The sequence below is a fragment of the Monocercomonoides exilis genome, assembly GCF_001643675.1.
Source record: "Monocercomonoides exilis strain PA203 chromosome Unknown scaffold21-1407046, whole genome shotgun sequence".
NCBI classification, from domain to species: Eukaryota; Preaxostyla; order Oxymonadida; family Polymastigidae; genus Monocercomonoides; species Monocercomonoides exilis.
This window is the reverse complement of record NW_027150566.1, coordinates 1,211,195-1,233,959: the sequence shown is the minus strand read 5'-3', so window position 1 is coordinate 1,233,959 and position 22,765 is coordinate 1,211,195. Positions and strand designations below refer to the sequence as shown.

General features: G+C 33.2%; 5 protein-coding genes across 5 annotated transcripts; 3 read left to right on the top strand and 2 right to left on the bottom strand.

Annotated features, from left to right (window-relative positions):
- Positions 1-3,852: 3,852 nt before the first annotated feature.
- On the bottom strand, positions 3,853-4,275 carry MONOS_16544 (uncharacterized protein; the record flags this gene model as incomplete). The annotated part of the gene is made up of 1 exon (XM_067869451.1): positions 3,853-4,275. The coding sequence occupies one exon, from the start codon at positions 4,273-4,275 to the stop codon at positions 3,853-3,855; it is 423 nt and encodes a 140-aa protein (XP_067727949.1).
- A 1,778-nt stretch (positions 4,276-6,053) lies between these two features.
- MONOS_1717 (uncharacterized protein) lies at positions 6,054-6,699 on the top strand (the record flags this gene model as incomplete). Its single annotated transcript, XM_067870064.1, has 1 exon — positions 6,054-6,699. Exon 1 carries the CDS (start codon positions 6,073-6,075, stop codon positions 6,697-6,699), a length of 627 nt encoding a protein of 208 aa, XP_067727948.1. The 5' UTR covers positions 6,054-6,072.
- Positions 6,700-10,919: 4,220 nt separating this feature from the next.
- On the bottom strand, positions 10,920-12,962 carry MONOS_1716 (uncharacterized protein). Its single transcript, XM_067870053.1, has one exon. It carries the CDS (start codon positions 12,844-12,846, stop codon positions 11,407-11,409), a length of 1,440 nt encoding a protein of 479 aa, XP_067727947.1. The 5' UTR covers positions 12,847-12,962; the 3' UTR covers positions 10,920-11,406.
- A 308-nt stretch (positions 12,963-13,270) lies between these two features.
- Positions 13,271-13,893, top strand: MONOS_1715 (uncharacterized protein; the record flags this gene model as incomplete). The annotated part of the gene is made up of 2 exons (XM_067870042.1): positions 13,271-13,373; positions 13,550-13,893. The coding sequence occupies 2 exons, from the start codon at positions 13,271-13,273 to the stop codon at positions 13,891-13,893; spliced, it is 447 nt and encodes a 148-aa protein (XP_067727946.1).
- Positions 13,894-16,173: 2,280 nt separating this feature from the next.
- MONOS_1714 (uncharacterized protein) lies at positions 16,174-17,395 on the top strand (the record flags this gene model as incomplete). Its single annotated transcript, XM_067870031.1, has 2 exons — positions 16,174-16,398; positions 16,460-17,395. 2 exons carry the CDS (start codon positions 16,174-16,176, stop codon positions 17,066-17,068), a joined length of 834 nt encoding a protein of 277 aa, XP_067727945.1. The 3' UTR covers positions 17,069-17,395.
- Positions 17,396-22,765: the final 5,370 nt, after the last annotated feature.

Below are 22,765 nucleotides of genomic sequence, written 5' to 3'. Positions count from 1 at the left end.
GTGCTTTTTTTGCAGCAAGCTTTCCGGAAGAAAGATTACAGTTTGTTATTTTTTGTATTAAGTTTTTTTATTATTTTATGTTATAAATTATGTTTAAATACTTCAAAAATGAGGTTTTAACAGCACCGTTTGATACACATATTTTTTGAGTTTATTGTGTAAAATTCGTGCAATAAATGTATGACACTTTGTTTTTGTGTTATTAATGCTAACTTCTAACTGCCATTAAAATTTTGATGTGCGTTAATGCTTATTCAATGAAAATTTTACAATATATCATTTATAATAATTTCTTCAATTCTTTTTGTTATAAATTAATTATCTCCTATTTTTATAGTTTTCCTTGAATTTATACTCAATACATTAAGCACATTGATTTAATATCTTGAATTTTTTTTTCACACATAAATATTTGAAAAATGTTTTTTCATGTTTATTATTATTATATATTAAATGTTTGACGAAAAAATGACCAGCATATTTTATTTTTTTATTTTTTTATTATTATTATGTTATTATATGTTGTTATTTCAACTTTAAAATTGCACCTTATTTCAATTGTTTTAAAATATAATAAATTTTGTTAATAATCTTGTTTTCTCCATATTCTTGAAATAAAACAAATTGTTAGATATTAGAAAGTTTCAATTTTCCAAAAAGTCACCATTCATTAAATAATTGACAATAAAATTCTAACGTATAAACAAATATTAAAAAAAATCTTAAAAAATTCATTCAAAACATTAAAAAACATTTTTCAAATATTTATGTGTGAAAAAAAATTCAAGATATTAAATCAATGTGCTTAATGTATTGAGTATAAATTCAAGGAAAACTATAAAAATAGGAGATAATTAATTTATAACAAAAAGAATTGAAGAAATTATTATAAATGATATATTGTAAAATTTTCATTGAATAAGCATTAACGCACATCAAAATTTTAATGGCAGTTAGAAGTTAGCATTAATAACACAAAAACAAAGTGTCATACATTTATTGCACGAATTTTACACAATAAACTCAAAAAATATGTGTATCAAACGGTGCTGTTAAAACCTCATTTTTGAAGTATTTAAACATAATTTATAACATAAAATAATAAAAAAACTTAATACAAAAAATAACAAACTGTAATCTTTCTTCCGGAAAGCTTGCTGCAAAAAAAGCACACCACAATCAGAATATATGCCATGCATGCATAGTCTCAAAAATTCTTGTTGCAAATCTAAAGAAATATAAATGTAATCAAGAGCCACTTGAAATATTTTATTACAAACCTCTCTCCTAAGCTGTAGCTGAGCTTTCCGCTTGCTTTTTACATCTTTATGGTTATGATCAAATATTAAAAATAATTTTCTAATTCAAATCACACACAATTTTTTTACAAGCATAAATTTTTGTACCCACAAAAATCTTACTAAAAGGAAAATATAAGTATTTAAAATGAATTGAGACAACTTTTACGTTGAAAAAACTGACAATAATGACTTACAACTACCGGGTTTTCCACTACTTACCGGGTTTTCCACCAATGGTAATTCACTAATGACATCTATTTTCTGTTTCTGCACGTTCTCGTTGCAATCTTCTAGTTCAATTATCATTTCTGATTTAATGATGATCATCAAACATACAGTCAAATGAATATTGACATACCACAAAACTTTACTGTTCCGGACGTCTCAGGAATCACATCAACAGTCTCATCAGCATTAAATGAGGTCATTCTGTTTGTTGCTAAAAAATATTCAAAACGAGCTGCAAAGCTTGGAAAATAACAAAATATTAGATACAATGCAGATTGAATCAAATTATTCAAATTGAAAAAATAATTTAAAATTGTGGGGGTTATTTAAAATAACCCCTGTTTATTTGAATTGACTTGCTTATTTTTAAAATCTTCATCCTATTTTGAATTGAATGTTCAAAACATGAATATAGATAACATTAAATAATTAACATTAAAGATTGATATAAAATACTGTTGGTAATTTTGATTCTCTTTTTGCAAAATTTTTGATCTTTCAATAATCGGCTACGAAAAAATTGAATAATTCGATAATTCGTTTAAAATGCTATTCCAACTTATGTTATCGAAAACATGAGTTATATAAGACGAGTGTGTATGGTTTTAACAATTAAAAATTCATTTTTCCCAATATACAAATCATAAATGCTTCATCAAATTTTTAGTTTATTTCTTCGCAATTGCAAACTGTTTCTTAATAACTGTAACATCAACAACAACTTCTGTGCTATTTTGTTCAGCACTCGTAAGGTAATTACTGCTTTTTTTGTTTTAAGCAACTGCAATTTTCAAACAATGTTGTTTTTCATTTTTCACCTTGCTGAAAAACAATGTTTAAAATCATGAACAAGAAATATATAAAACACTGAATTTTAAAAAGTATGTATGGTTATTTTTCAAGATTTCGCATCGAATATTAAACATTTCTATTTTTAACAAATTTAACTTTTTCGATATTTATCTAATTATTTAGCCGATTACACATTTTTCTTTCGTGTTCCGAATTCTATAAACCTTTTTATTTTTTGATGCTTTATATTTTTAACTCTCTTCATCCTCAGGATTACTCGCAAACAGATATATAATTAATTTGATCGCATTTATTTATTTTCGCGCGTCCCCATCAACAGATTTCTCTTCCGACACATTCAGAACACTATCAAATGATCAATCATTACTTCCCTCAACAGCCAATCCACTTCTCTCTCCGCCTTCAACTCCTCTTTCCTGCACCAAACACGCTCTTCACCAAATGCTCCTGTTGTTCATATTGGAACAGAATCTCAGCGAGAAACACCAGGAAGATTGGCTTCGTTTGATGAAAACAGTCATCGCTTTGAATGGTGCGAATGGAATGATTCAACTGGTGGATCTTCATCTGGTGGTGCACTTTATGTTAGTTGTACAAATGCAAATCTCACAATCACTTCTTGTTCATTCAACAATTGTTTATGCACAGGTAATGGCCATGGTGGTGCGTTGTATTGTGAAAGTTTGTTAAAAATTGATATCACAAAATCCAATTTCACAAGTTGTTCAGCTGCTCATGGAGGAGCAAATTGCATCAGGTATCCGCAAACTAATTCTGTTTGGACATTCTCAGATAACAGAGTGGAAAGTTGCTCAATAACATACTGATGTGGAACTGGTTGGTATTTCTGGCTCAATAATATGACTTCAACTTGTCAATTCCTGTTTTCTAAATGCAAGTGCATTTCAAACTCAGGTGGTGATGCTGCTGGTTCTTTAACATTCAATAATCCTCCACAAAATAAACCAAGTCAGTTTTTGGTAAATGAGTGTCAATTCATAAACAACAAATTGAACTCTTCTTCAACATATGGAGGTGCTGCCATTTACTGTTATGCAACATATAACTGGATGAGCGGAAATAAATTCATCACATTCTGTTTCTTCGATGGCAACACTGCAACTAATGGCAGAGGAAATGATGTGTTCTTCAGTGGCAATGCCATCACCCAATCCCCGTTTGAGAATTGTGGATCAACAACTCCATCAAAAAGAGTGTGGAACAATAACCAAGCTGATAACACCGTGTACAATGGCTGGCTCCCTCTCGTTGCCCAGAATAAAATTGTTGCAAATGGTGGAAGTGATGTCGATGCCTGTGGCAAAACACAACAAACCCCATGTGCCACCATCGAGTAAGCTCTCGCTGGCTTCGCTCTCTTTCAAGATGCTTCACTTATCCTCCTCAACTCCACCTTTACACCCGTCCAGACGCTAATCTTCTTTGCTTTTGACACAAAAATCATGGGCAATGGCACAACTACCACCACCATCGCCTCAGATTGCATTCCTCAACCATCTTCTTCTTCTTCTTCCATTTTATTGTCATCCCTTGACCCATCTGCCTCGTCTGCCCTCGCCATCGCCCACAACTCCACAAATGAAATCACCCCCATCCTCTTCCACCTCTCCCAAAACTCCCCTTCCCTCAACCTCAACACAACCACCATCACTGGAACAACCTCCATAACAATAAAAACACCCCTCTTCTTCCTCACTGCTGGCTCCCTCGCCCTCAACCACACAGCAATCACCAGTCTCGCCCTCAACAGCCAAAGCATCTTCCACCTCACCTCCCTCACGGCTCCCCTCACCCTCAACTCCTCCAACATCACCCACATCACCTCCACCGCCACCCCCGCCAGCTGTGTCCTCTCCTCTGCCACCTCCCCTGGCCTCTCCCTCTCCCTCACCAACTGCACCATGATTAACATCAATTCAGCTTCACAAAACCAACAGACTGCTACAAATGGAGGATGCATCTCATTCGCCTCATCTGCCTCTGCCAACTCGTTTTCAGTGAGTAAAACCACCTTCTCCAGCTGCTGTGCGAGCGAAAGTGAAACGAGTGCTTTAGAAATAGAAGAGCTGATAAATATAAAGAAAGAAAAATTCAATGGAAACAGAAGCAAAGGTGGAAGGAAGAATCCTTTCTTCTTTGAAAAGAAGCCTTCATAAGAGATTTGTGGAGATGAAGAATGAAAAGGAAGAAAGAATTGATAACGAAAATATAGATGATGTGCAACGTGAAAAGAATGAGAAAATTAAAGAGAAAAAACATTTCAAAATTATGAGATAACGACAAAAGAGATGATATGCGTGAAAATATGAAAGAACATTAAGAAAATGAAAAAGGAAAAAGAAATAGATTTACGATATTGCAACTTTAACATTATATCCAATGAAAATATGATATTATATTCTGTAAAATAGAACACCAGAATGAAACAAATTTATTAATCAGAATTTAACAGAATATCGTTGTTTTCTTTTTTTATTTTAGTAAAAACGATAAAAATTATCTTCAAAGTGAATCATTCTTCACATAAAACTCAAAACAAATATTATTTTCATTTTATTAACAAATCATTTATTGAACATTTATTTAATTTAAGCGTGTGAACGAGCTTCCGTAGAATTATCAAGGTTTCTTTAATAAAACCTTCAAAAAAAGGTTTGATTTTTCTGTTATTTACACTTTGTTTTTATAAGTGTTTTTTGTTTGTTTTATTTTCCTTTCCCACAATTATTATTAATTTGAATGATCTTTTTTTATTTAAAATCTCCTGTTGATTTTTAATTTTTGCCCTTTAATTTGAATTAAGTGGTCTTTATTCAAATTAACATAGGTTTTTTAAATAAACCTCTTTTAATTTGAATTAATACCACTCAATTCAAATAAAAGCACAAAATTTAAAAATCACCATCCTAATTCAAATTAGAAAAGATCATTCAAATTAATAATAATTGTGGGAAAGGAAAATAAAACAAACAAAAAACACTTATAAAAACAAAGTGTAAATAACAGAAAAATCAAACCTTTTTTTGAAGGTTTTATTAAAGAAACCTTGATAATTCTACGGAAGCTCGTTCACACGCTTAAATTAAATAAATGTTCAATAAATGATTTGTTAATAAAATGAAAATAATATTTGTTTTGAGTTTTATGTGAAGAATGATTCACTTTGAAGATAATTTTTATCGTTTTTACTAAAATAAAAAAAGAAAACAACGATATTCTGTTAAATTCTGATTAATAAATTTGTTTCATTCTGGTGTTCTATTTTACAGAATATAATATCATATTTTCATTGGATATAATGTTAAAGTTGCAATATCGTAAATCTATTTCTTTTTCCTTTTTCATTTTCTTAATGTTCTTTCATATTTTCACGCATATCATCTCTTTTGTCGTTATCTCATAATTTTGAAATGTTTTTTCTCTTTAATTTTCTCATTCTTTTCACGTTGCACATCATCTATATTTTCGTTATCAATTCTTTCTTCCTTTTCATTCTTCATCTCCACAAATCTCTTATGAAGGCTTCTTTTCAAAGAAGAAAGGATTCTTCCTTCCACCTTTGCTTCTGTTTCCATTGAATTTTTCTTTCTTTATATTTATCAGCTCTTCTATTTCTAAAGCACTCGTTTCACTTTCGCTCACAGAGCAGCTGGAGAAGGTTGTGTTCCTCACCGAAAATGTGTTGGCAGGGGCAGATGAGGCGAATGAGATGCATCCGCCATTGGTGGCAGTCTGTTGGCTCAACTGTTCTGAGTTGATGTTGGTGATGGTGCAGTTGGCGAGGGAGAGGGAGAGGGCAGGGGAGGTGGCAGAGGAGAGGACACAGCTGGTGGTGGCGGCAATGGAGGTGATGTCGGTGATGCTGGAGGAGTTGAGGGTGAGGGGGTTTGTGAGGGAGGTGAGGTGGAAGATGCTTTGGCTGTTGAGGGCGAGACTGGTGATTGCTGTGTGGTTGAGGGCGAGGGAGCCAGCAGTGATGAAGAAGATGGATGTGGTGATTGATGATGAAGATGGGGTTGTTCCAGTGATGGTGATCGTGTTGAGGTTGAGGGAAGGGGAGTTTTGGGAGAGGTGGAAGAGGATGGGGGTGATTTGGTTTGTGGAGTTGTGGGCGATGGCGAGGGCAGAGACTGTGAGGGAGCCCTGGGTCTGTTGGAAGAGGGCAGACGAGGCAGATGGATCTGGTGAAGAAGAAGATGTTGATAATGAAGAAAATGAAGAAAATGATGATGCTGATTGTGATGACTGTGAATGTGAGGTTGGTGGCTGGGGAATGCCACTGGATGCGATGATGGTAGCAGTTGTTCCATTTTCAGTGATTTTCAGTGATTTTTGAGTCAAACGCGATGAAATAAATAGTTTGAGAAGGAACAAATATTGAAATGAGGAAAATGTGATTGGAATCTTTGAAAAAAGAATAAGTCATCGAGAAAGAATAATCGATGTCGGAACATGGGCTTTGCTGTGTTTTGCCACAGGCATCGACATCACTTCAATTGCTGGCAACGATTTTGTTCTGGTTGATGAGGGGGAGCCAGCCATTGTACACAGTATTATCAGCTGTATTGTTATTCCACACTCTTTTTGATGGAGTTGTTGATCCACAATTCTCAAACGGGGATTGGGTGATGGCATTGCCACTGAAGAACACATCATTTCCTCTGCCATTAGTTGCAGTGTTGCCATCGAAGAAACAGAATGTGATGAATTTATTTCCGCTCATCCAGGAATAAGTTGAAAGAAAATAAATGGCAGCTCCTCCATAATTGGCAGAGGAAGTCAGATTGTTGTTGATGAACTGACAATCATTGATAGAAAACTGACAAGGTTTGTTGCTTGGAGGCCAATTAAATGTTAAAGAACCTGTTGAATCGCCACCAGAATTTGAAATGCACTTGCATTTGGAAAACAGGAATTGACAAGTTGAAGTCATATTATTGAGCCAGAAATACCAACCAGTTCCACATCAGTATGTTATTGAGCAACTTTCCACTCTGTTATCTGAGAATGTCCAAACAGAATTTGATTGTGGAGTAGATAAACAATTTGCTCCTCCATGTAAAGCAGAACAACTTGTGAAATTGGATTTTGCAATGTTGATATTCAGTAAATATGCACAATATAATGCTCCACCATAACCATTACCTGTGCAGTAGCAATTATTGAATGAACAAGAAGTGATTGCAAGATTTGCATTTGTACAACTAACATAAAGTGCACCACCAGATGAAGATCCACCAGTTGAATCATTCCATTCGCACCATTCAAAGCGATGACTGTTTTCATCAAACGAAGCCAATCTTCCTGGTGTTTCTCGCTGAGATTCTGTTCCAATATGAACAACAGGAGCATTTGGTGAAGAGCGTGTTTGGTGGAGAAAGAAGTGTTAAAGATAGGATAAAAGTGTCGGAACTGTTGACAGAAGAGACAATAGAACAGTTGATGGTGTTTTGAACGTGCTGGAAGCGAAAGCTGTTGATGGGGACACGAGCGAATAAATGTTTGCCACAATTGAAATAAGAATTTCATTTGCGAGTAATCCTGGAGATGAAGAGAGTTAAAAATATGGAGCATTAATAGACAAAAGGTTTATAGAATTTGGAACATGTTAGAAAATCGTATAATCGGTTAAATAAGAAGATAAATATCGAAAAAGTTAAATTTGTTAAAAATAGAAATGTTTAATACTCAAAACGAAATCTTGAAAAATAACCACATATACCTTTAAGCGTTCAGTGTTTTAAATATTTCTTGTTAATATTTCATAATATTGTTTTTCAAAAAGGCGAAAAATGTGAAACAATATTGTTTGAATATTGCTGTTGCTTAAAACAAAAAAAGCAGTGACTTCCTAATGAGAACTGATCAAAATAGCACAGAAGTTGTTGTTGGTGCTACATTTTTAAAGAAACAGTTTGCAATTGCGAAGAAATATACTAAAAGTTTTCAGAAGCTTTTATGATTTGTATATTGGGAAAAATGAATTTTTAATTGTTAAAACAACACATACGCGCATTATATAACTTGCGTTTTCGATAACATAAGTTGGAATAGCATTTTAAACGAATTATCGAATTATTCTATTTTTTCGAAGTTGATTATTGAAAGATCAAAATTTTCACAAAAAGAAAATCAAAATTAACTTCAGTATTTTATGTCAATCTTTCACGCGAATAATCTAACACAATCATTTTTCATGTTTTGCACATTCAATTCAAAATCACATGTGTATTTTAAAAATAAGCAAGTTAATTTAAATAAACAGGGGTATTTTTAAATAACCTCCACAATTTTAAATTTTTTTTTCAATTTGAATTATGTGATCCAATCTGCATTGTATCTAATGAAGATTCTTAACCAAACATTTAAGATCACATTTAAATAATTAATTTTTCCAAAAAAAAAAGATGTGTGAAAGAAAGTGCGACAAAATAACTGAATTTTGTTGCAAAACGCTTGAAAATAAGAAGCATTCATATTCTATTTTATGGATCCAACTGTTAATTTGAAAATGAATTTTTTTTTCAAAATTCAAATGATTTTTGAAAATCACGTTTCAGATTTCGGAATGAAATAAATTGCAAATACTAAAGCGCAGAGAAAAAGAAATTGAGCATATAAATTGAGTGAGTGGAAGATGTTTTTTGTATTTTTGTGGAGAAGAATGAGTCTGAAAACAAAAACAGATGAAACTTAAAGATTTGGCATATTTTGTGAATTGTTATATTTTGAGCTCATCTATCAATGGACCATTGGGTTGTGAAAGAAGAAAAGAAATGAAATTCTGACAGTTAATGTAAATAGACAAATGAACTTCAATATCGAAACATCTTTGTCGACGAGCAAAGTATCAAGGTCTAATGCTTCAATTACCCAACAATATTGCTCCACAAAGAAAAACATGAATATCTTTTCTGTTGTTGCAGGTCGAGATTCCCAAGTTTGTTGAAACTGAAATATTGAAAGAAATACATTCACGTCAATGGTTGCCAAAAAAAGATTTGTTCATTCAAGGTAATATTCTTTCGACCGAAACGAGATTTGGAGAAGAAGGAGAAGAAGAGGAAGAGGAGGAGAAAATAAGAAGAAGACAATGATTGAAAAAAGATGAAGAAAAACAGGCAAATAATAAAGAAGAATATGATAAATACATTTCAAAAAAGTTTGTTCATTTGTTCTGTTTTCTTATAAACATTTTTCTTTTGCCATTTTGCCGTTTTCAATTGTTGGAAACAACATTGTTATTAGAGTTTTTTGGGCTGATGAAAGAATAATAAAACAAAAAAATTCTTCTTCTTCCTCTGTTTTTTTACAAAATGTTCCGATTTATCAGAATAATTACACATTTTTGTTCCACTCTTTCAGTATTTTTTTCTTCCCATAAATGAGAAAATTATAAAATTTTTCCTTTTATCCACGATGCAATTTATCTGCTTCTTCAAATCCTTCATGCTCCTCCTCCTCCTCTTCTTCTTTTTTTTCTTCTTATCATCCACAACACTTGTGACTGGTACTTCGGATTCCTCGGAGGTGGAGGCTTCATTCACATCGGAATCTGCGATGGACTGCATCAAGAGTTGATTGAGTGTTATTTCATCTGAAGAAGGTAAGGTGATGCAAATCAAAAGAAATCGTTACTGAGGGAGCAACAGACGCTGTGGGGATATGTTACGGAGTGGTGGGGTGTGCAGCATGTTGGTGTTGTGTGTGCGTACGATGTGATTCTTTTCGAGATTGTTTCTGATCCGCTTGTGGAACCCCTTCCTTCTCTTGCAGAGTCTGCGAGCATGAAGTAGGAGCAAGCGGATCTTTGCGGCGGCAGATATGAATGAGCAATAGTCAATCTACGATCTGTTTGACCCGTCGCTGCTGCCATCTGAGGTTGTACTGCTGGTATCCCTTTTAGCAGAAGTCGAGGCTTATGGTGGTGAAGCTGGACGACGAAGTGGTGGAGAGAGGGGTTGAAGTGTGTAAAGTGGGGAAGATTGTGGAGAAGGGGCTGTAGAATATAGGGCTGAGAATGGGGGATTAAATGTGAAGTTCTTTAACATGAAATGATTGATCTGGTTGAGTTTGAGGAGCGTGAAGAGGCAGAGGAAGAAGCAGAGAAGCAAAGAATAAAAAAGAGTGAAGCAAAGAAGAAAAAGGAAATTTTAAACGAAAATTCAAAAAGTTGAAGCTAAACCGAAAAGATGTTTGGCGAAGAAAATGAAGAAGATCAGAGGTGATTGAGCAGGATCTGTACAGGAATAAAACCAAGGCAGAGATTCCGAGGCTGGAAATGAAAACTTTTCCCTAATTTTCATAGCACTCATTCCCAAAAACCTTTTTCAAACCAATTTGCCTCAAAGGCAGTTGGTATTATTGCACTCTTTGAAAACATCAAATTAATCTACATATCTCCCTCATCAGCGCAGACACATCATTTTCGTCTATTTATTCAATTTGTTCTCTTTGATTATCTCAACTTCGAATCACAGAAATGCTCATTTCATTTTCAAAATGCCAAAGTGAACTTTTGGTCACATTGGCAAATGATAAAAAAAGAAAAGAAGATGATTTAAATTGAGATTTTCTTTGACTATTTACAAAATCAAATAAAAACTGGTTAAAAAAACATTTTGAAAAATTAAAACATTGAAATGAATAGCTTCAATTGTTCTGGTGAAATTAAAAAACAATCAATGACAAATAGAAAGGAGATCAAAATGAAATATGTTTGAAGCATGCCCAAGCATCTGCCAATTGAGCAAAAGCAGCTTCAAAGAAAGAAAGACAGAAATGCATAATTAAAGAAATGTTGCAAAGCAGCCTTAATTTTCGCACATGCAAATCTGTTGGTCCGTTTGTTCAATGCTTCAGAAATAATATCTTTCAGTGCGAATGAAGCAAAACTTCTTGCGGAATTATCACTCTTCTTCCATTTCTGGCGCAACAACTAAAACGCTCACAATCTCATCTTCATCTCCAACAGTAATGCATTGTTTCACTCGTTATGGCAACGTATCTCATTTCAGCCAATAAATTCACATTATTCTCTTCCCTATTCGATCCTTATCGCTAAGTGGATTTTCTTTTCACTTTTGTTCTGGTGCTTCTTTAAACTTTCTTTGATCAAATTTATTGTCTTTATCATTTCTTCATCATCATCTACGGTATCATCGGATTCATTGTCAATTTCATTAGAGGAAATTGATTCATCGTACTTCATCCATTCTGGAATCTCATTCCCAACATATCTTTCCCAATAATCTGCCATCCTTTTTCCATCCCTGTTCGCGATCCGATTGTCATGTCTCATCCATTCGGGAGGTTCAGTTCTAGTAAACTGAATCCACTTCATCGCCATTGTTCGCCCAGGCATATCGGAAAGTTTGTTGTCATGCCTCATCCACTCAGGTGGCTCTGTCTTGACTTCTTGAATCCACTTCATCGCCATCGTCAAGCCATAACAGTTTGCAAGTGTTACATCGTGTCTCATCCACTCTGGGGGATCCGTTTTAACACATCCAATCCACAGCATAGCCATTGTCCATCCGTCATTATCCCCAATCGTAACGTCGTGTCTTATTTCAACTGGTAGTTCTGTCTTGACATCGGAAATCCACTTCATGGCCAATGTACGCCCATCTTTATCTGTGAATGAAATATCATGTATCATCCATTCTGGCGGTTCTGTTTTAACGTAATAAATCCACTTCATAGCCATCGTTTGTCCTTTCGAATCGACAAGAGTATTTCTATGTCTCATCCACTCTGGCGGTTCCGTTTTTTTCTCTTCAATCCACTTCATCGACAATGTCCTCCCTTCCTTGTTGTCTTGCGTGCTATCCATTATCATCCACAGTTGTGGCTCTGTTTTGACCTCTTCAATCCAATGCATCGCCATCGTTTTTCTTTTGTTGTCTGCAAGCTCATTGTCGTGTCTCATCCACACTGGTGGATCTGTTTTGACCTCCTCAATCCAATGCATCGCCATCGTTTTTCCGTTTTTATCTGTAAGTTCATTATCGTGTCTCATCCACTCTGGAGGATCTGTTTTAACCCATTCAATCCAGAACATAGCCATTGTCCATCCCCTGTTGTCTGCAAGAGTAATTTCATGTCTCATCCACACTGGTGGGTCTGTCTTCACATGATAAATCCATCTTATTGCCATTGTCCATCCATTATTGCTCGCAAGTTTATTGCCATGCCTCATCCATTCTGGTGGTTCTGAATGGACAAATTGAATCCACAGCATGGCCATTGTCCTTCCACTCTTGTCTTTGAGTAAATTGCAATGTCTCATCCAGAATGGCGGTTCTGTCTTTGCATTCTCGATCCACAGCATGGCCATTGTTTGTTCCCAAATACCTCCTTTTATTGTAATATCGTGTCTCATCCATTCTGGTGGATCTGTCTTTTTCTCAACAATCCATCGCATTGCTTCTGTTCTTCTATTCTCGTCCCTTTTCAATGGATCACAATTCGTTTTTTGCATATCTGTTGTATATCTTATTTTACCGCTCAACGCTTCGTTTTCGCTACTCGTCCTGCAATATAAGCAGCAAAAATGTCAAACGAAAAAAAAAAAAATGTCTTTTAAATAATTATTATATTTATTTGATCAATAATGAATAACAATTACTGAAATATTCTTTTTTTTTTTTATCTGATTAATTTGAAGGATAATGAAAATTGAAAGAGTGAATTCTTTTTACCAATATTGAATTTTATTTTCTTGGTGTTTTTTCTCAAACAAAAATATCAAAAAAATTTTTTTATTAATTATATCGTTCGTCTTTCTTTCCAATAGTAATTTAAGAATGAAAATGTGCTAACAAATGTTTCAATGTTCTGGATGAAAATTAAAAAGAAAATGAAAGAGAATTGAAATTGGGAAAGAGGAAGAAGAAGAAGAGAAGATGGAAGAAATAGCAGAAGATAAAGGAAAAAGAGGAAGAGGAAGAGAAAGAAGAAGAGGAGAAAATGAAATGGAAGGAGAAGAAGAATTTGAAATGAACGAAGGTGAATTTGAGATGGATGATAATAAAGAAGAAGAATTTGACATGTTTTATATCATTTTGATTGACATGTCTGTTTTCAACCGAGTTGCGCAATTATCTCTTTAAAAAATGGAATGGCTCCGAAGGGGGGAATTTATTTTTGGTGATTTTTTTAATTTTTTGAATTATTTGAAAAAGAAGAAGAAGAAGAAGAACGAGAAGGGGAAAGAGAGGAAGAAGAAGTGGAAGAAGAAGAAGAAGAAGAAGAAGAAGTGGAAGAAGAAGAAGTGAAGGAAGAAGAAGTGGAAGAAGAGGCGGAAAAAAAGCGATTGAAGGAAGAAGAGAAAGAGAGAAAGAAAAGAGAAAGAGAAGAGAAGAAAAAGAAAGAAGAGGAAGAGCAAAGGAAGAGGGAAGAAGAAGAAAGAAAAAGGAAGAAAGAGGAAGAGGAAGAAGATGAAGAAGAGGAAGAAGGTGAAGAAGGTGAAGAAGGTGAAGAAGGTGAAGAAGAGGAAGAAGAGGAAGAAGAATCAAAAGATGATTAGGGCTATGAATGTGGAGCAATTGAGAATTGTGAAACGAATGCAATCCTTTTTATAAAGATGTTGAAAATAACTTGCGTTATGTCGATTGACAAAAACATTACATTCGATGAGTTGATTTCAGATAAAATAAACAATCATAATCACAAAATTGGTGAAAGGGAGAGAGATACAAACAGATGAAGAAGGAAGTCCACAAATCATCGACTGCCTTTGCGTGGTTGAACAGCTTTTCCCTCAGAAAAAGGATAACTGTGTTTGTCCAGTGATATTTGTTATTCAAACGAACCTAATGCATAATGAGGATATTAGCAAAAAAGAATTCGAAATAGAAGAAGACGTTGATGATTGAAGAACTTGACTTCAATGGCAATAATTTCAAAGGCGAGGAGAAGAAAATAAAGAATTTTTTGATTATGTGATTGATGAATCGATTCTGGCGATGAACATCCTTTATTGAATTGAGACTGTTGAGAAAGATAAGGAAGGTGAAGAAGAAGGGAAGATATAAGCTTTTCCAAGTCATGTTGTGAAAGAGAAAAAATAAAAAAAATTGAATGTGCCCTGAATGTGAATGCTCACCCAGATCATCATCTTTAACGAAGGAGCTGCTTTTGCCAAATACCCTCAACAAATGAGCCAAACAAACTTCTTTTTCTCTCTATCAAGCTCATCTTAAGCATTGTCTGGTTATACATCATACAAGACATATGGCAGAAGACACGAATGACATCGTTGAATGCAATCCGCACATGAATAATCTCAAAACTTCTGGTTCTTTTGCGAAATGAAAAGAAGATTTCTTTCTGTGTCATTCCTGTTCGCGACTAATCTGTATTTATTCAAAGAACACCATTAAAGAAAAATGAACAAAATAAAAAATGTCAAACCATCTTTTTGGCCTTGAAATACTTTCCCATCTCCAATGGATTGGTAATTATCGATCCAGCTGGCTTTCTTGTTCTCAAAAATTGCCCACACCACATAAAACAACAGACAACTGGGCAATAAATGACTAATGCAGAACGTCATCGAAAGCAGAAAATCCTTTATGAAACCGATAATGATGCAAGTGAAAATTAATATTCTCCAAATAAACAAGAAATCAACTCCTTTTCAATGACTTATTCAACACCATGTCTTTGCTGACAGCATACCAGCATGCTTAGTGCAAAATGCAAATGAGATTGTTGTTGAGGCCTACTGAGTGTTTTGCTCAACTCGTTTCCTCCATTGTCCAACCCCCAATTTCCTTTCCTTTTCCACAAAGAAAATCTTCCACCAAATAATCACGCATAACAAATCCTGCGCAAAAGGTATGCCGAGTGCACTGAATTTCCCTCGAAATGAACAAGAGGTTCAATTCAATCTTTCTGATATTCTCCTCTCTTTTTTTCTGCATCTCGCTTGAGTTATTTTTCATTCAAAATATTGCACTCAATGTTGTATCATATATTTTGCAATATACAGCTAAGTTCAAATTTCAAGCAATTTCCCTCATCAATTTCCTTTTCGCAAGCAATATTGGAAAACAGCCACTCGCTCCTCCATCTGGAAGCAAAATTATTGAACTTTTGAAGTGTCATAACTTGCATGGTTGCATCTGTAGCCTTACGTACAAACGCTCAAATTTGCTCAATCCGCAGCATATCATCAATCAAAAATCTTCACTTATAAAATTATGGTTTGTTAACCCTTATTTACTTGTTTTATTTGATAATCTGTTTTTCTTCTTTTTGATTTGCTTATTTTGAGGCAAAAATCATGACGGCAAACGAGGTTTTGAATCCTATGTTATTTAAAAAATTTTGATTTGGTGTTGTTAATTTCTTGATTATATTGCACTATGAATATTTCGAAAATGAATTTATTATTTGTTTTAAATAATTTTACGATTTTGCAGTCACCTTCATCGAAACAAACATTTCTCGGTTTGCAAATTTTTAAAAGAAACGAAAAGTTAAATAAATAAATGTTTATTTTTTCTCTTTTGATTTTGCACTTTAATAAGAGAAACTTTCTCAGTTGGAACAATTCACTGAAGCCGAACAGAAACAGAAAATTGATGAAATGAAAGAATTTATCGATGAAATGAATAATTTTGAGTTGTGTTTTGTTTTCAAAAATGAAATATTCAACAAAATTCTAAAAATGATTGAAGAAAAGAAATTGACTTTGGAAAATACCGTTTTGTTGCTGAGGCATATCGGATATTGCAATGTTTTGGGAAGAATTTTCACAAGAAGCTTTTTTAATTCTTCTTTGAGCAAAAGAATTGAAGAGATGATTGGTGAAGAAAATGAGAAGAAAAATGAAGAAAAGAACGAAAAGCTACTGGTAGATCTTTGCGAATGCTACGCTTCTTTGAGCTTGTATTTCCCATCAGAATTGCTCTCAATCTGTATTCCTTACCTTCTGAAAGTTGCATCGAAGAAAGAGGAAAATGAGGAAACTCAGAAGGAAGTTGAAATAGCTTTGCTGGCTTTGAGCGACATTAAACAATTTGTTGTATGAACATTTCAATCTCCATTTTTGATGTTCTTAAATCACATAGTCTTTTTTTTCGAAGAAAACGGATAAAGAATTGTATTTCAATGAGATTAAAGAAATCATCCTGTATCATCAAGAGCATCATAATCTTACGTGGCTTGCATATCAGTCCGCTTGGCGTTTTTTGACAGACAGATTGAACAATGAAAGAAGCATGGAAGGAATGATTGTGAATGAGCAACATTTCGCGAGAGAAGCAGCAAGCGAATTGGATGAACTGATGCGAAGAGTTGATTGGACGAGAAAAAAAGTGGGAAAAGGAGAAAGGGAAGTGAATGAAGTGCTTGTTATCGATAGATGGCTCTTTGATATTGATTATTTCTTAGAGGATTGCACATTGTGGAATGAGGAATTAGATGAGCTTATTGATAGCATTGTTCAGATGTATCGAGCATCAAAAGATAACCACATAGAAATTAGAAAGGAATGCGTTAATATCTTTAAGAAAACATTAGAAAATAGAAATGTGAAAGATGAAGAACTGATGAAAGAAGGAGCAATTGATGCGATTATGGAGGAGATTCAGAGAACAACGATGAACGAAGAAGTGACACAAGAATGTGTGAAATTTTTTGCGAATGTTTTGGAAAGATTGAAAAAAGAAAAGAAGAAACATGAAATGAAATAAGAGGAGGAGGAGAAAGAAAGAAAATGGAAGAAGATGATAATGAAATGGAAGAAATGAAAAGAAAGGAAGAAGGAAGGAAAGAGCTGAAAAGGAAAATGTTTGACAAGATGGAAGAAGAAGGATACGAAGATTGCATCATTAGGTTGTGTCATTATATTTGTGAAGGTTTATTTGGCTATTTTCATTTGATTCGGAATTATACAGATTATTTTGTGTATCCGTAATTTATCTGCAACAAGATTCACTTCACCTTTTTATATTTTCTTTTATTTATTTTTTGTGCTGAACACTCATTCACTTGAGAAAACAAGAAAAATGATTTGAAAATTTGATGAAAGTGTTTTTTCAAAGAATATCAAGACTTTTCGAGAAAAATGAGCATTTGAAAAAAAAAAAGAATAAAATTGATACAATGAGTAAAAAACCCGGGACATGGTAAAAAACCCGGACTTTTTGAATATTGCAACTGCATTTTGTTTCATTCAAATATGTTCAATTGACCGATATGTTTTATGTTTTATTCAGTAATTAATAAATATTTTGAGATTTTTTGAATTGAGAATTGCATAAAAATACAATTTTTGTATTATTTCAACGAATTCATAGATGTTAATGTGAAATGGTATTTCTCAAATTGTCAAAATTGTTGATGTGATATTTTTTTAAATAAAATGAAAGTTGATACAGACGCAACGGAAGTTTCTTCCAATCCGATGCTCGGTTTATTCCATCCTTTGTCTTTTCTGAATTCAGTGAATAAGAATAACAGAAATTATTACATCAAACATTCAATACAAGACAAACAATTAATTTCAAGCTAAATATTAAAAAGTTGGGCAAAAAATTGGATATGATTTTCAACAAAAAGAATTATTAAACAAACTAATTAATATTTCCATCTATTCGTTATCATCATGCTGTATTTTAAATTTTTTGCTTTCAAATTGAGTTGTGTCTTCTGCGCTTTCCTTATGCTCACTTTTCCATTCATCTTTTTCATAATCTTCGTCATCTTCATATATAAAGTCGCTGTCAATTTTTTTCTTTCTTGTTCTGATGATTCTTTTGGTAAAATTGCTACTATCAGAATTGGTACGGTGATCTTCGTCATTGAATAAATTATCTTGCGTTTGTGTGCATCCATCAATGCTATGTTTTTCATCGATTTTAATATCCATTTTATACTTTCTTGATGATTTGATTTTCCGTTTTGGTGAGAAAGAATCAAATAGTTCCTTTTTTGCTTCATCTGAAGAAGTTATGGAAGAAGATTTTGACGGTGATCCACTTATTTTTGATAGAACTTGCGAAGCTGCCAGTGACCAGATTCCTGTATTCAGAAAAGCAGTTTTAATTACTGAAGGAGTGGTTGCTGCGGAGATTGCGTCTGGTAAAACCTCAGCAAGTGCCTTTCTGTAAGACGAAGATGAATCATCCGAAGGGACTTTGTAATTATTGTTTAACGTTCTTTTCAATCTGGCGAAAATTACGTTATCGCATGGTTGTAGGATATGTGTCATGTTAGGAGGGAACTTTTTGATGAAGATTCCGCTTTTTTCTGCTTCACGAATGACATCTGAGCATGTATGGGTCGAATGGTTATCAAGAAGAAGGAGAGCCTTTTTCGAAGATGTCGATTGGATTTTTTGATGAATGAGAGGAATCCAATTTTGAAGCATGATGATTTTATAAATTTCAGTGGTAATCCATCCTGAAGGTGCAGGAATATAGTTAATATCAAAAAATTTTAAATTAGAAAATTCTTCTGGTATTTTCTTCTTTGGAAAAAGCAAAAAATGAGGAAGATGAGAACCATCTGAGCACACGCAAATACATAAAGTCGCGTTTGAAGATTTTCGAGGCTCAGGAGGAGAAGGAGGGATTTGGTCCTTCAAACAGATGACCAACTTTGACGAACTTTCTCCGATTTGAACAGAAGATTCATCGAAATTAAAAATATTGGAAACTTCGATATTGTTTCCTTCTACGATTTCTTTCACTTCTTCAAACCAATTCGTCACACTTTCAGGGCTCTGTGACCGAATTTTTGCAATTTCAAGCGGTCTTGCTAGGGCTGCCTTTAATATGAAGCTTCTTTGAACTAAATAATAAGATAATTTCGGATGGAGTTTCTCGTTTTCTTCTTCATTTGTTGATTCCGTATTTAAAATGTTAATTGCCTAAAAAAACAAAGATAAAAAAATTTACATAAAAAAAAACGAAAACCATTTCCTGTGTGTGCTTCATTCGAACTACAACTCCTTCTGATAATAAAGACAAAACCTGATTCTCAATTTTTCCAGTTTTTCAGAATTTATAAGAGATGGTCTTCCTTCTTTTCCAACATCTCCGTTTTCCTTTTCAGCTGTTTTGCCACTGTACCAAGCCTGCCTTGTTATTGCTTTCGCTTTGACAGCAACGTTCACTGTCAATGGATATGTTTTCTTGATTTCAAAAATTTTCCTCGATCTGGAATGGATTGTGCGGAATTCTCTTGTAGCAGCAATCCTTTGAAGTTCTTCTGAAGAAATGGATTTCTTTTCCATCACAAAAAAGGGAAGGATCAAAATGGAAAAAATATTGTTTGAAAGGCTATACAATCAAACAAACAAAAGGCAGTCCAAGTGATGGAATGATAATTTTTTTTTCTAGATATTTGCTAAATTTTATCTTGAATTTTCAACAACAAAAAAAGAATATTAATCAATCATTCTATCAAGTGAACCACACTTGAAGAGAAGAAATACATTGTATATTTTGAATAGTTTTAACATTCCAACTTCAAATGTTTCATTGGTCAAAATTTTGTTTGAACAAGCTAATGTTTCAATGAAAGAAAAAAGTTCTTTTTTTTAAAAGTCCGGGTTTTTTACCATGTCCCGGGTTTTTTACTCATTGTAATGAGAAATATCAATCTGTGACATTAAAAGTTAAATAATCATTTGTCTGTCTCCAAAAAACAAAACAAAACAAAACAAAACAAAACAAAACAAAACAAAACAAAACAAAACAAAACAAAACAAAACAAAACAAAACAAAACAAAACAAAACAAAACAAAACAAAACAATAAATAAATAAATAAATAAATAAATAATAAAATTTGTTACAATAAAATAAAATAAAACAAACAACAAAGGAAACTTCTTTAGACTTTATAAAGCACTTTGGAAAATATTCGTTGACTGCATCTGAAATTTCAATCTATACTCCTTTTGTCATTGAAGGTCAATGACAAATTGTGACAAAAATATTCCTCAACTCACATTTCGTGTCAAATAAAATAAATATTGGGAACCTGATCATCAAAATTGAAAAATAGATTTTTTCAAAATAATGAGAATTGTTAATCGAAGATTTTCTAATTAATTGTTGCAGCAAGAAAGAGTTGAGAAATCGCAATTAATCACAATTTTTGACAAGTCATAAATATCTTGTCAGTCATTTTGTCATTTTTTCAATTTTCTCTTGTCATGTCACAGAGGTATAGTTGGAAAGAAAGGAAGACCATCTCTTAAAAATTTTGAGCAACTGGAAAAAATTGAAAATCAGGTTTTGTCTTTATTATCAGAAGGAGTTGTTGTTCGAATGAAGCACACACAGGAAATGGTTTTCATTTTTTTATATGATTATTTTTTATCTTTTTTGCAATAGGCAATTTAAACATTGGACGCAGAATCAACAAATGAAGAAGAAAACGAGAAACTCCATCCGAAATTATCTTATTATTTAGTTCAAAGAAGCTTCATATTAAAGGCAGCCCTAGCAAGACCGCTTGAAATTGCAAAAATTCGGTCACAGAGCCCTGAAAATGTGACGAATTGGTTTAAAGAAGTGAAAGAAATCGTAGAAGGAAACAATATCGAAGTTTCCAATATTTTTAATTTTGACGAATCTTCCGTGAAAATTGGAGAAAGTTCGTCAAAGTTAGTGATCTGTTTGAAAGGAAAGATCCCTTCTTTTCCTCCAGAACCTCGAAAAACTGCCAACTCAACTCTTTGCGTTTGCGTATGTTCTGATGGTTCCTGCCTTCCTCATTTTTTTTATCCTAAGAATAAAATGCCTGAAGAGTTTTCTTGTTGAAATTTTTTAATATAAATAATATTCCTGTACCTTCAGGATGGATTACCACTGAAATTTTAAAAATCATCATGCTTCAAAATTGGATTCCTCTCACACATCAAAAAATACAACATCTTCGAAAAAGGCTCTTCTTCTTCTTGACAACCATTCGACCCATACATGTTCAGAAGTCATTATGGAAGCTGAAAATAACGGAGTCTTCACAAAAACATTTCCGCCTAACATGACCCATCTCCTCCAGCCCTGTGACAATGTGATATTTGCCAGATTGAAAAGAACATTATACAATAATTTCAAAGTTCCAATCGATGGTTCATCTTCTTCATATAGAAAGGCACTTGCTGAGGTCTTTCCAGAGGCCATCGCTGCAGCGACCACTCCATCTGTAATTAAAACTGCTTTTCTGAATACAGGAATCTGGTCACTGGCAGCTTCGCAAGTTCTATCAAAAATAAGTGGATCACCGTCAAAATCTTCTTCAGCAATTTCTTCAGATGAAGTTAATAAGGAATTGTTTGGTTCTTTTTCCCCAAAGCGCAAAGTTAAATCAACAAAAAAAGGTTCAAAATGAAATGAAAATTGAAGAAAAGCACTGTGGGGATGAATACATGAAGACAGATGATGATAATTTCTCAGACGAAGATCGTGATCATCCTTCAAGAAACAAATCAGTATCAAAAAGAATCCCTCGAATAAGAAAGAAAAAAATCGACGATGACTGCACTTATGAAGACGATGAAGCTATATTAAAAGAAAGGTGGATTGATAAGCAAAATGAAAGCAAAAAAGAAACTTGTCCGTCAAGAAGCAAAAAATTCAAAATACAACACGATGATAACGAAAAGATGTAAGCATTAACAAGTTTGGGAAATACTTATTTATTCAAAAATTTTCTTCTTCTTTTTTGAATGATATTTACATATATGACTTTTTATAAATTGTTAATTTTGGATTGAATGCTATTTAATAATTGTTTTATTTATCCTTCATAATTCATACATATATGGGACAAAATATTTGACTTCAGGCAGTATCAAATATAAATTATGCATCTTAGATGAACTTTTTGTGATCAAAAAATTTGAAAAAAATGGGTTTAATTATTGAAATACATGTGAGGTCACAAAACATTTTGTGATCACATCAATGATGTTTGTTTACAGATATGAAAATCATATTTATTTTGAAATCTGGCTAAGTTTAATAATTAAATAAGTGAAACTATTTTTTCATGCTTTGTGCATATAAAGCTTGAAAGTCCATATTTCCCCCATATATCAGAATAAACAATAGTTGGAAAAGACTGAGCGTTGGGCAGTAAATTACTTTAGCCAAGTTCATAACAATTTTCATATATCAAAGATATGGCTTCTATAACTATAGAAATTTGAGAAACGTTATTTCACATGATAATTTTTGATTCGTTGAAAAATCATGATAATTGTCTTTGTATGCTAAGTTAAATTTTTCTTTTTTATTAACGATTATTAATAATCACTTTCAGCATTATAAAAAAACATATCACTTGAATAAAAATTGAAAGAAATTGAAGATGCGGTTGCTAAATAAAAAAACTGGGTTTTTCACTTTGTAACGGGTTTTTTACTCAATGTATT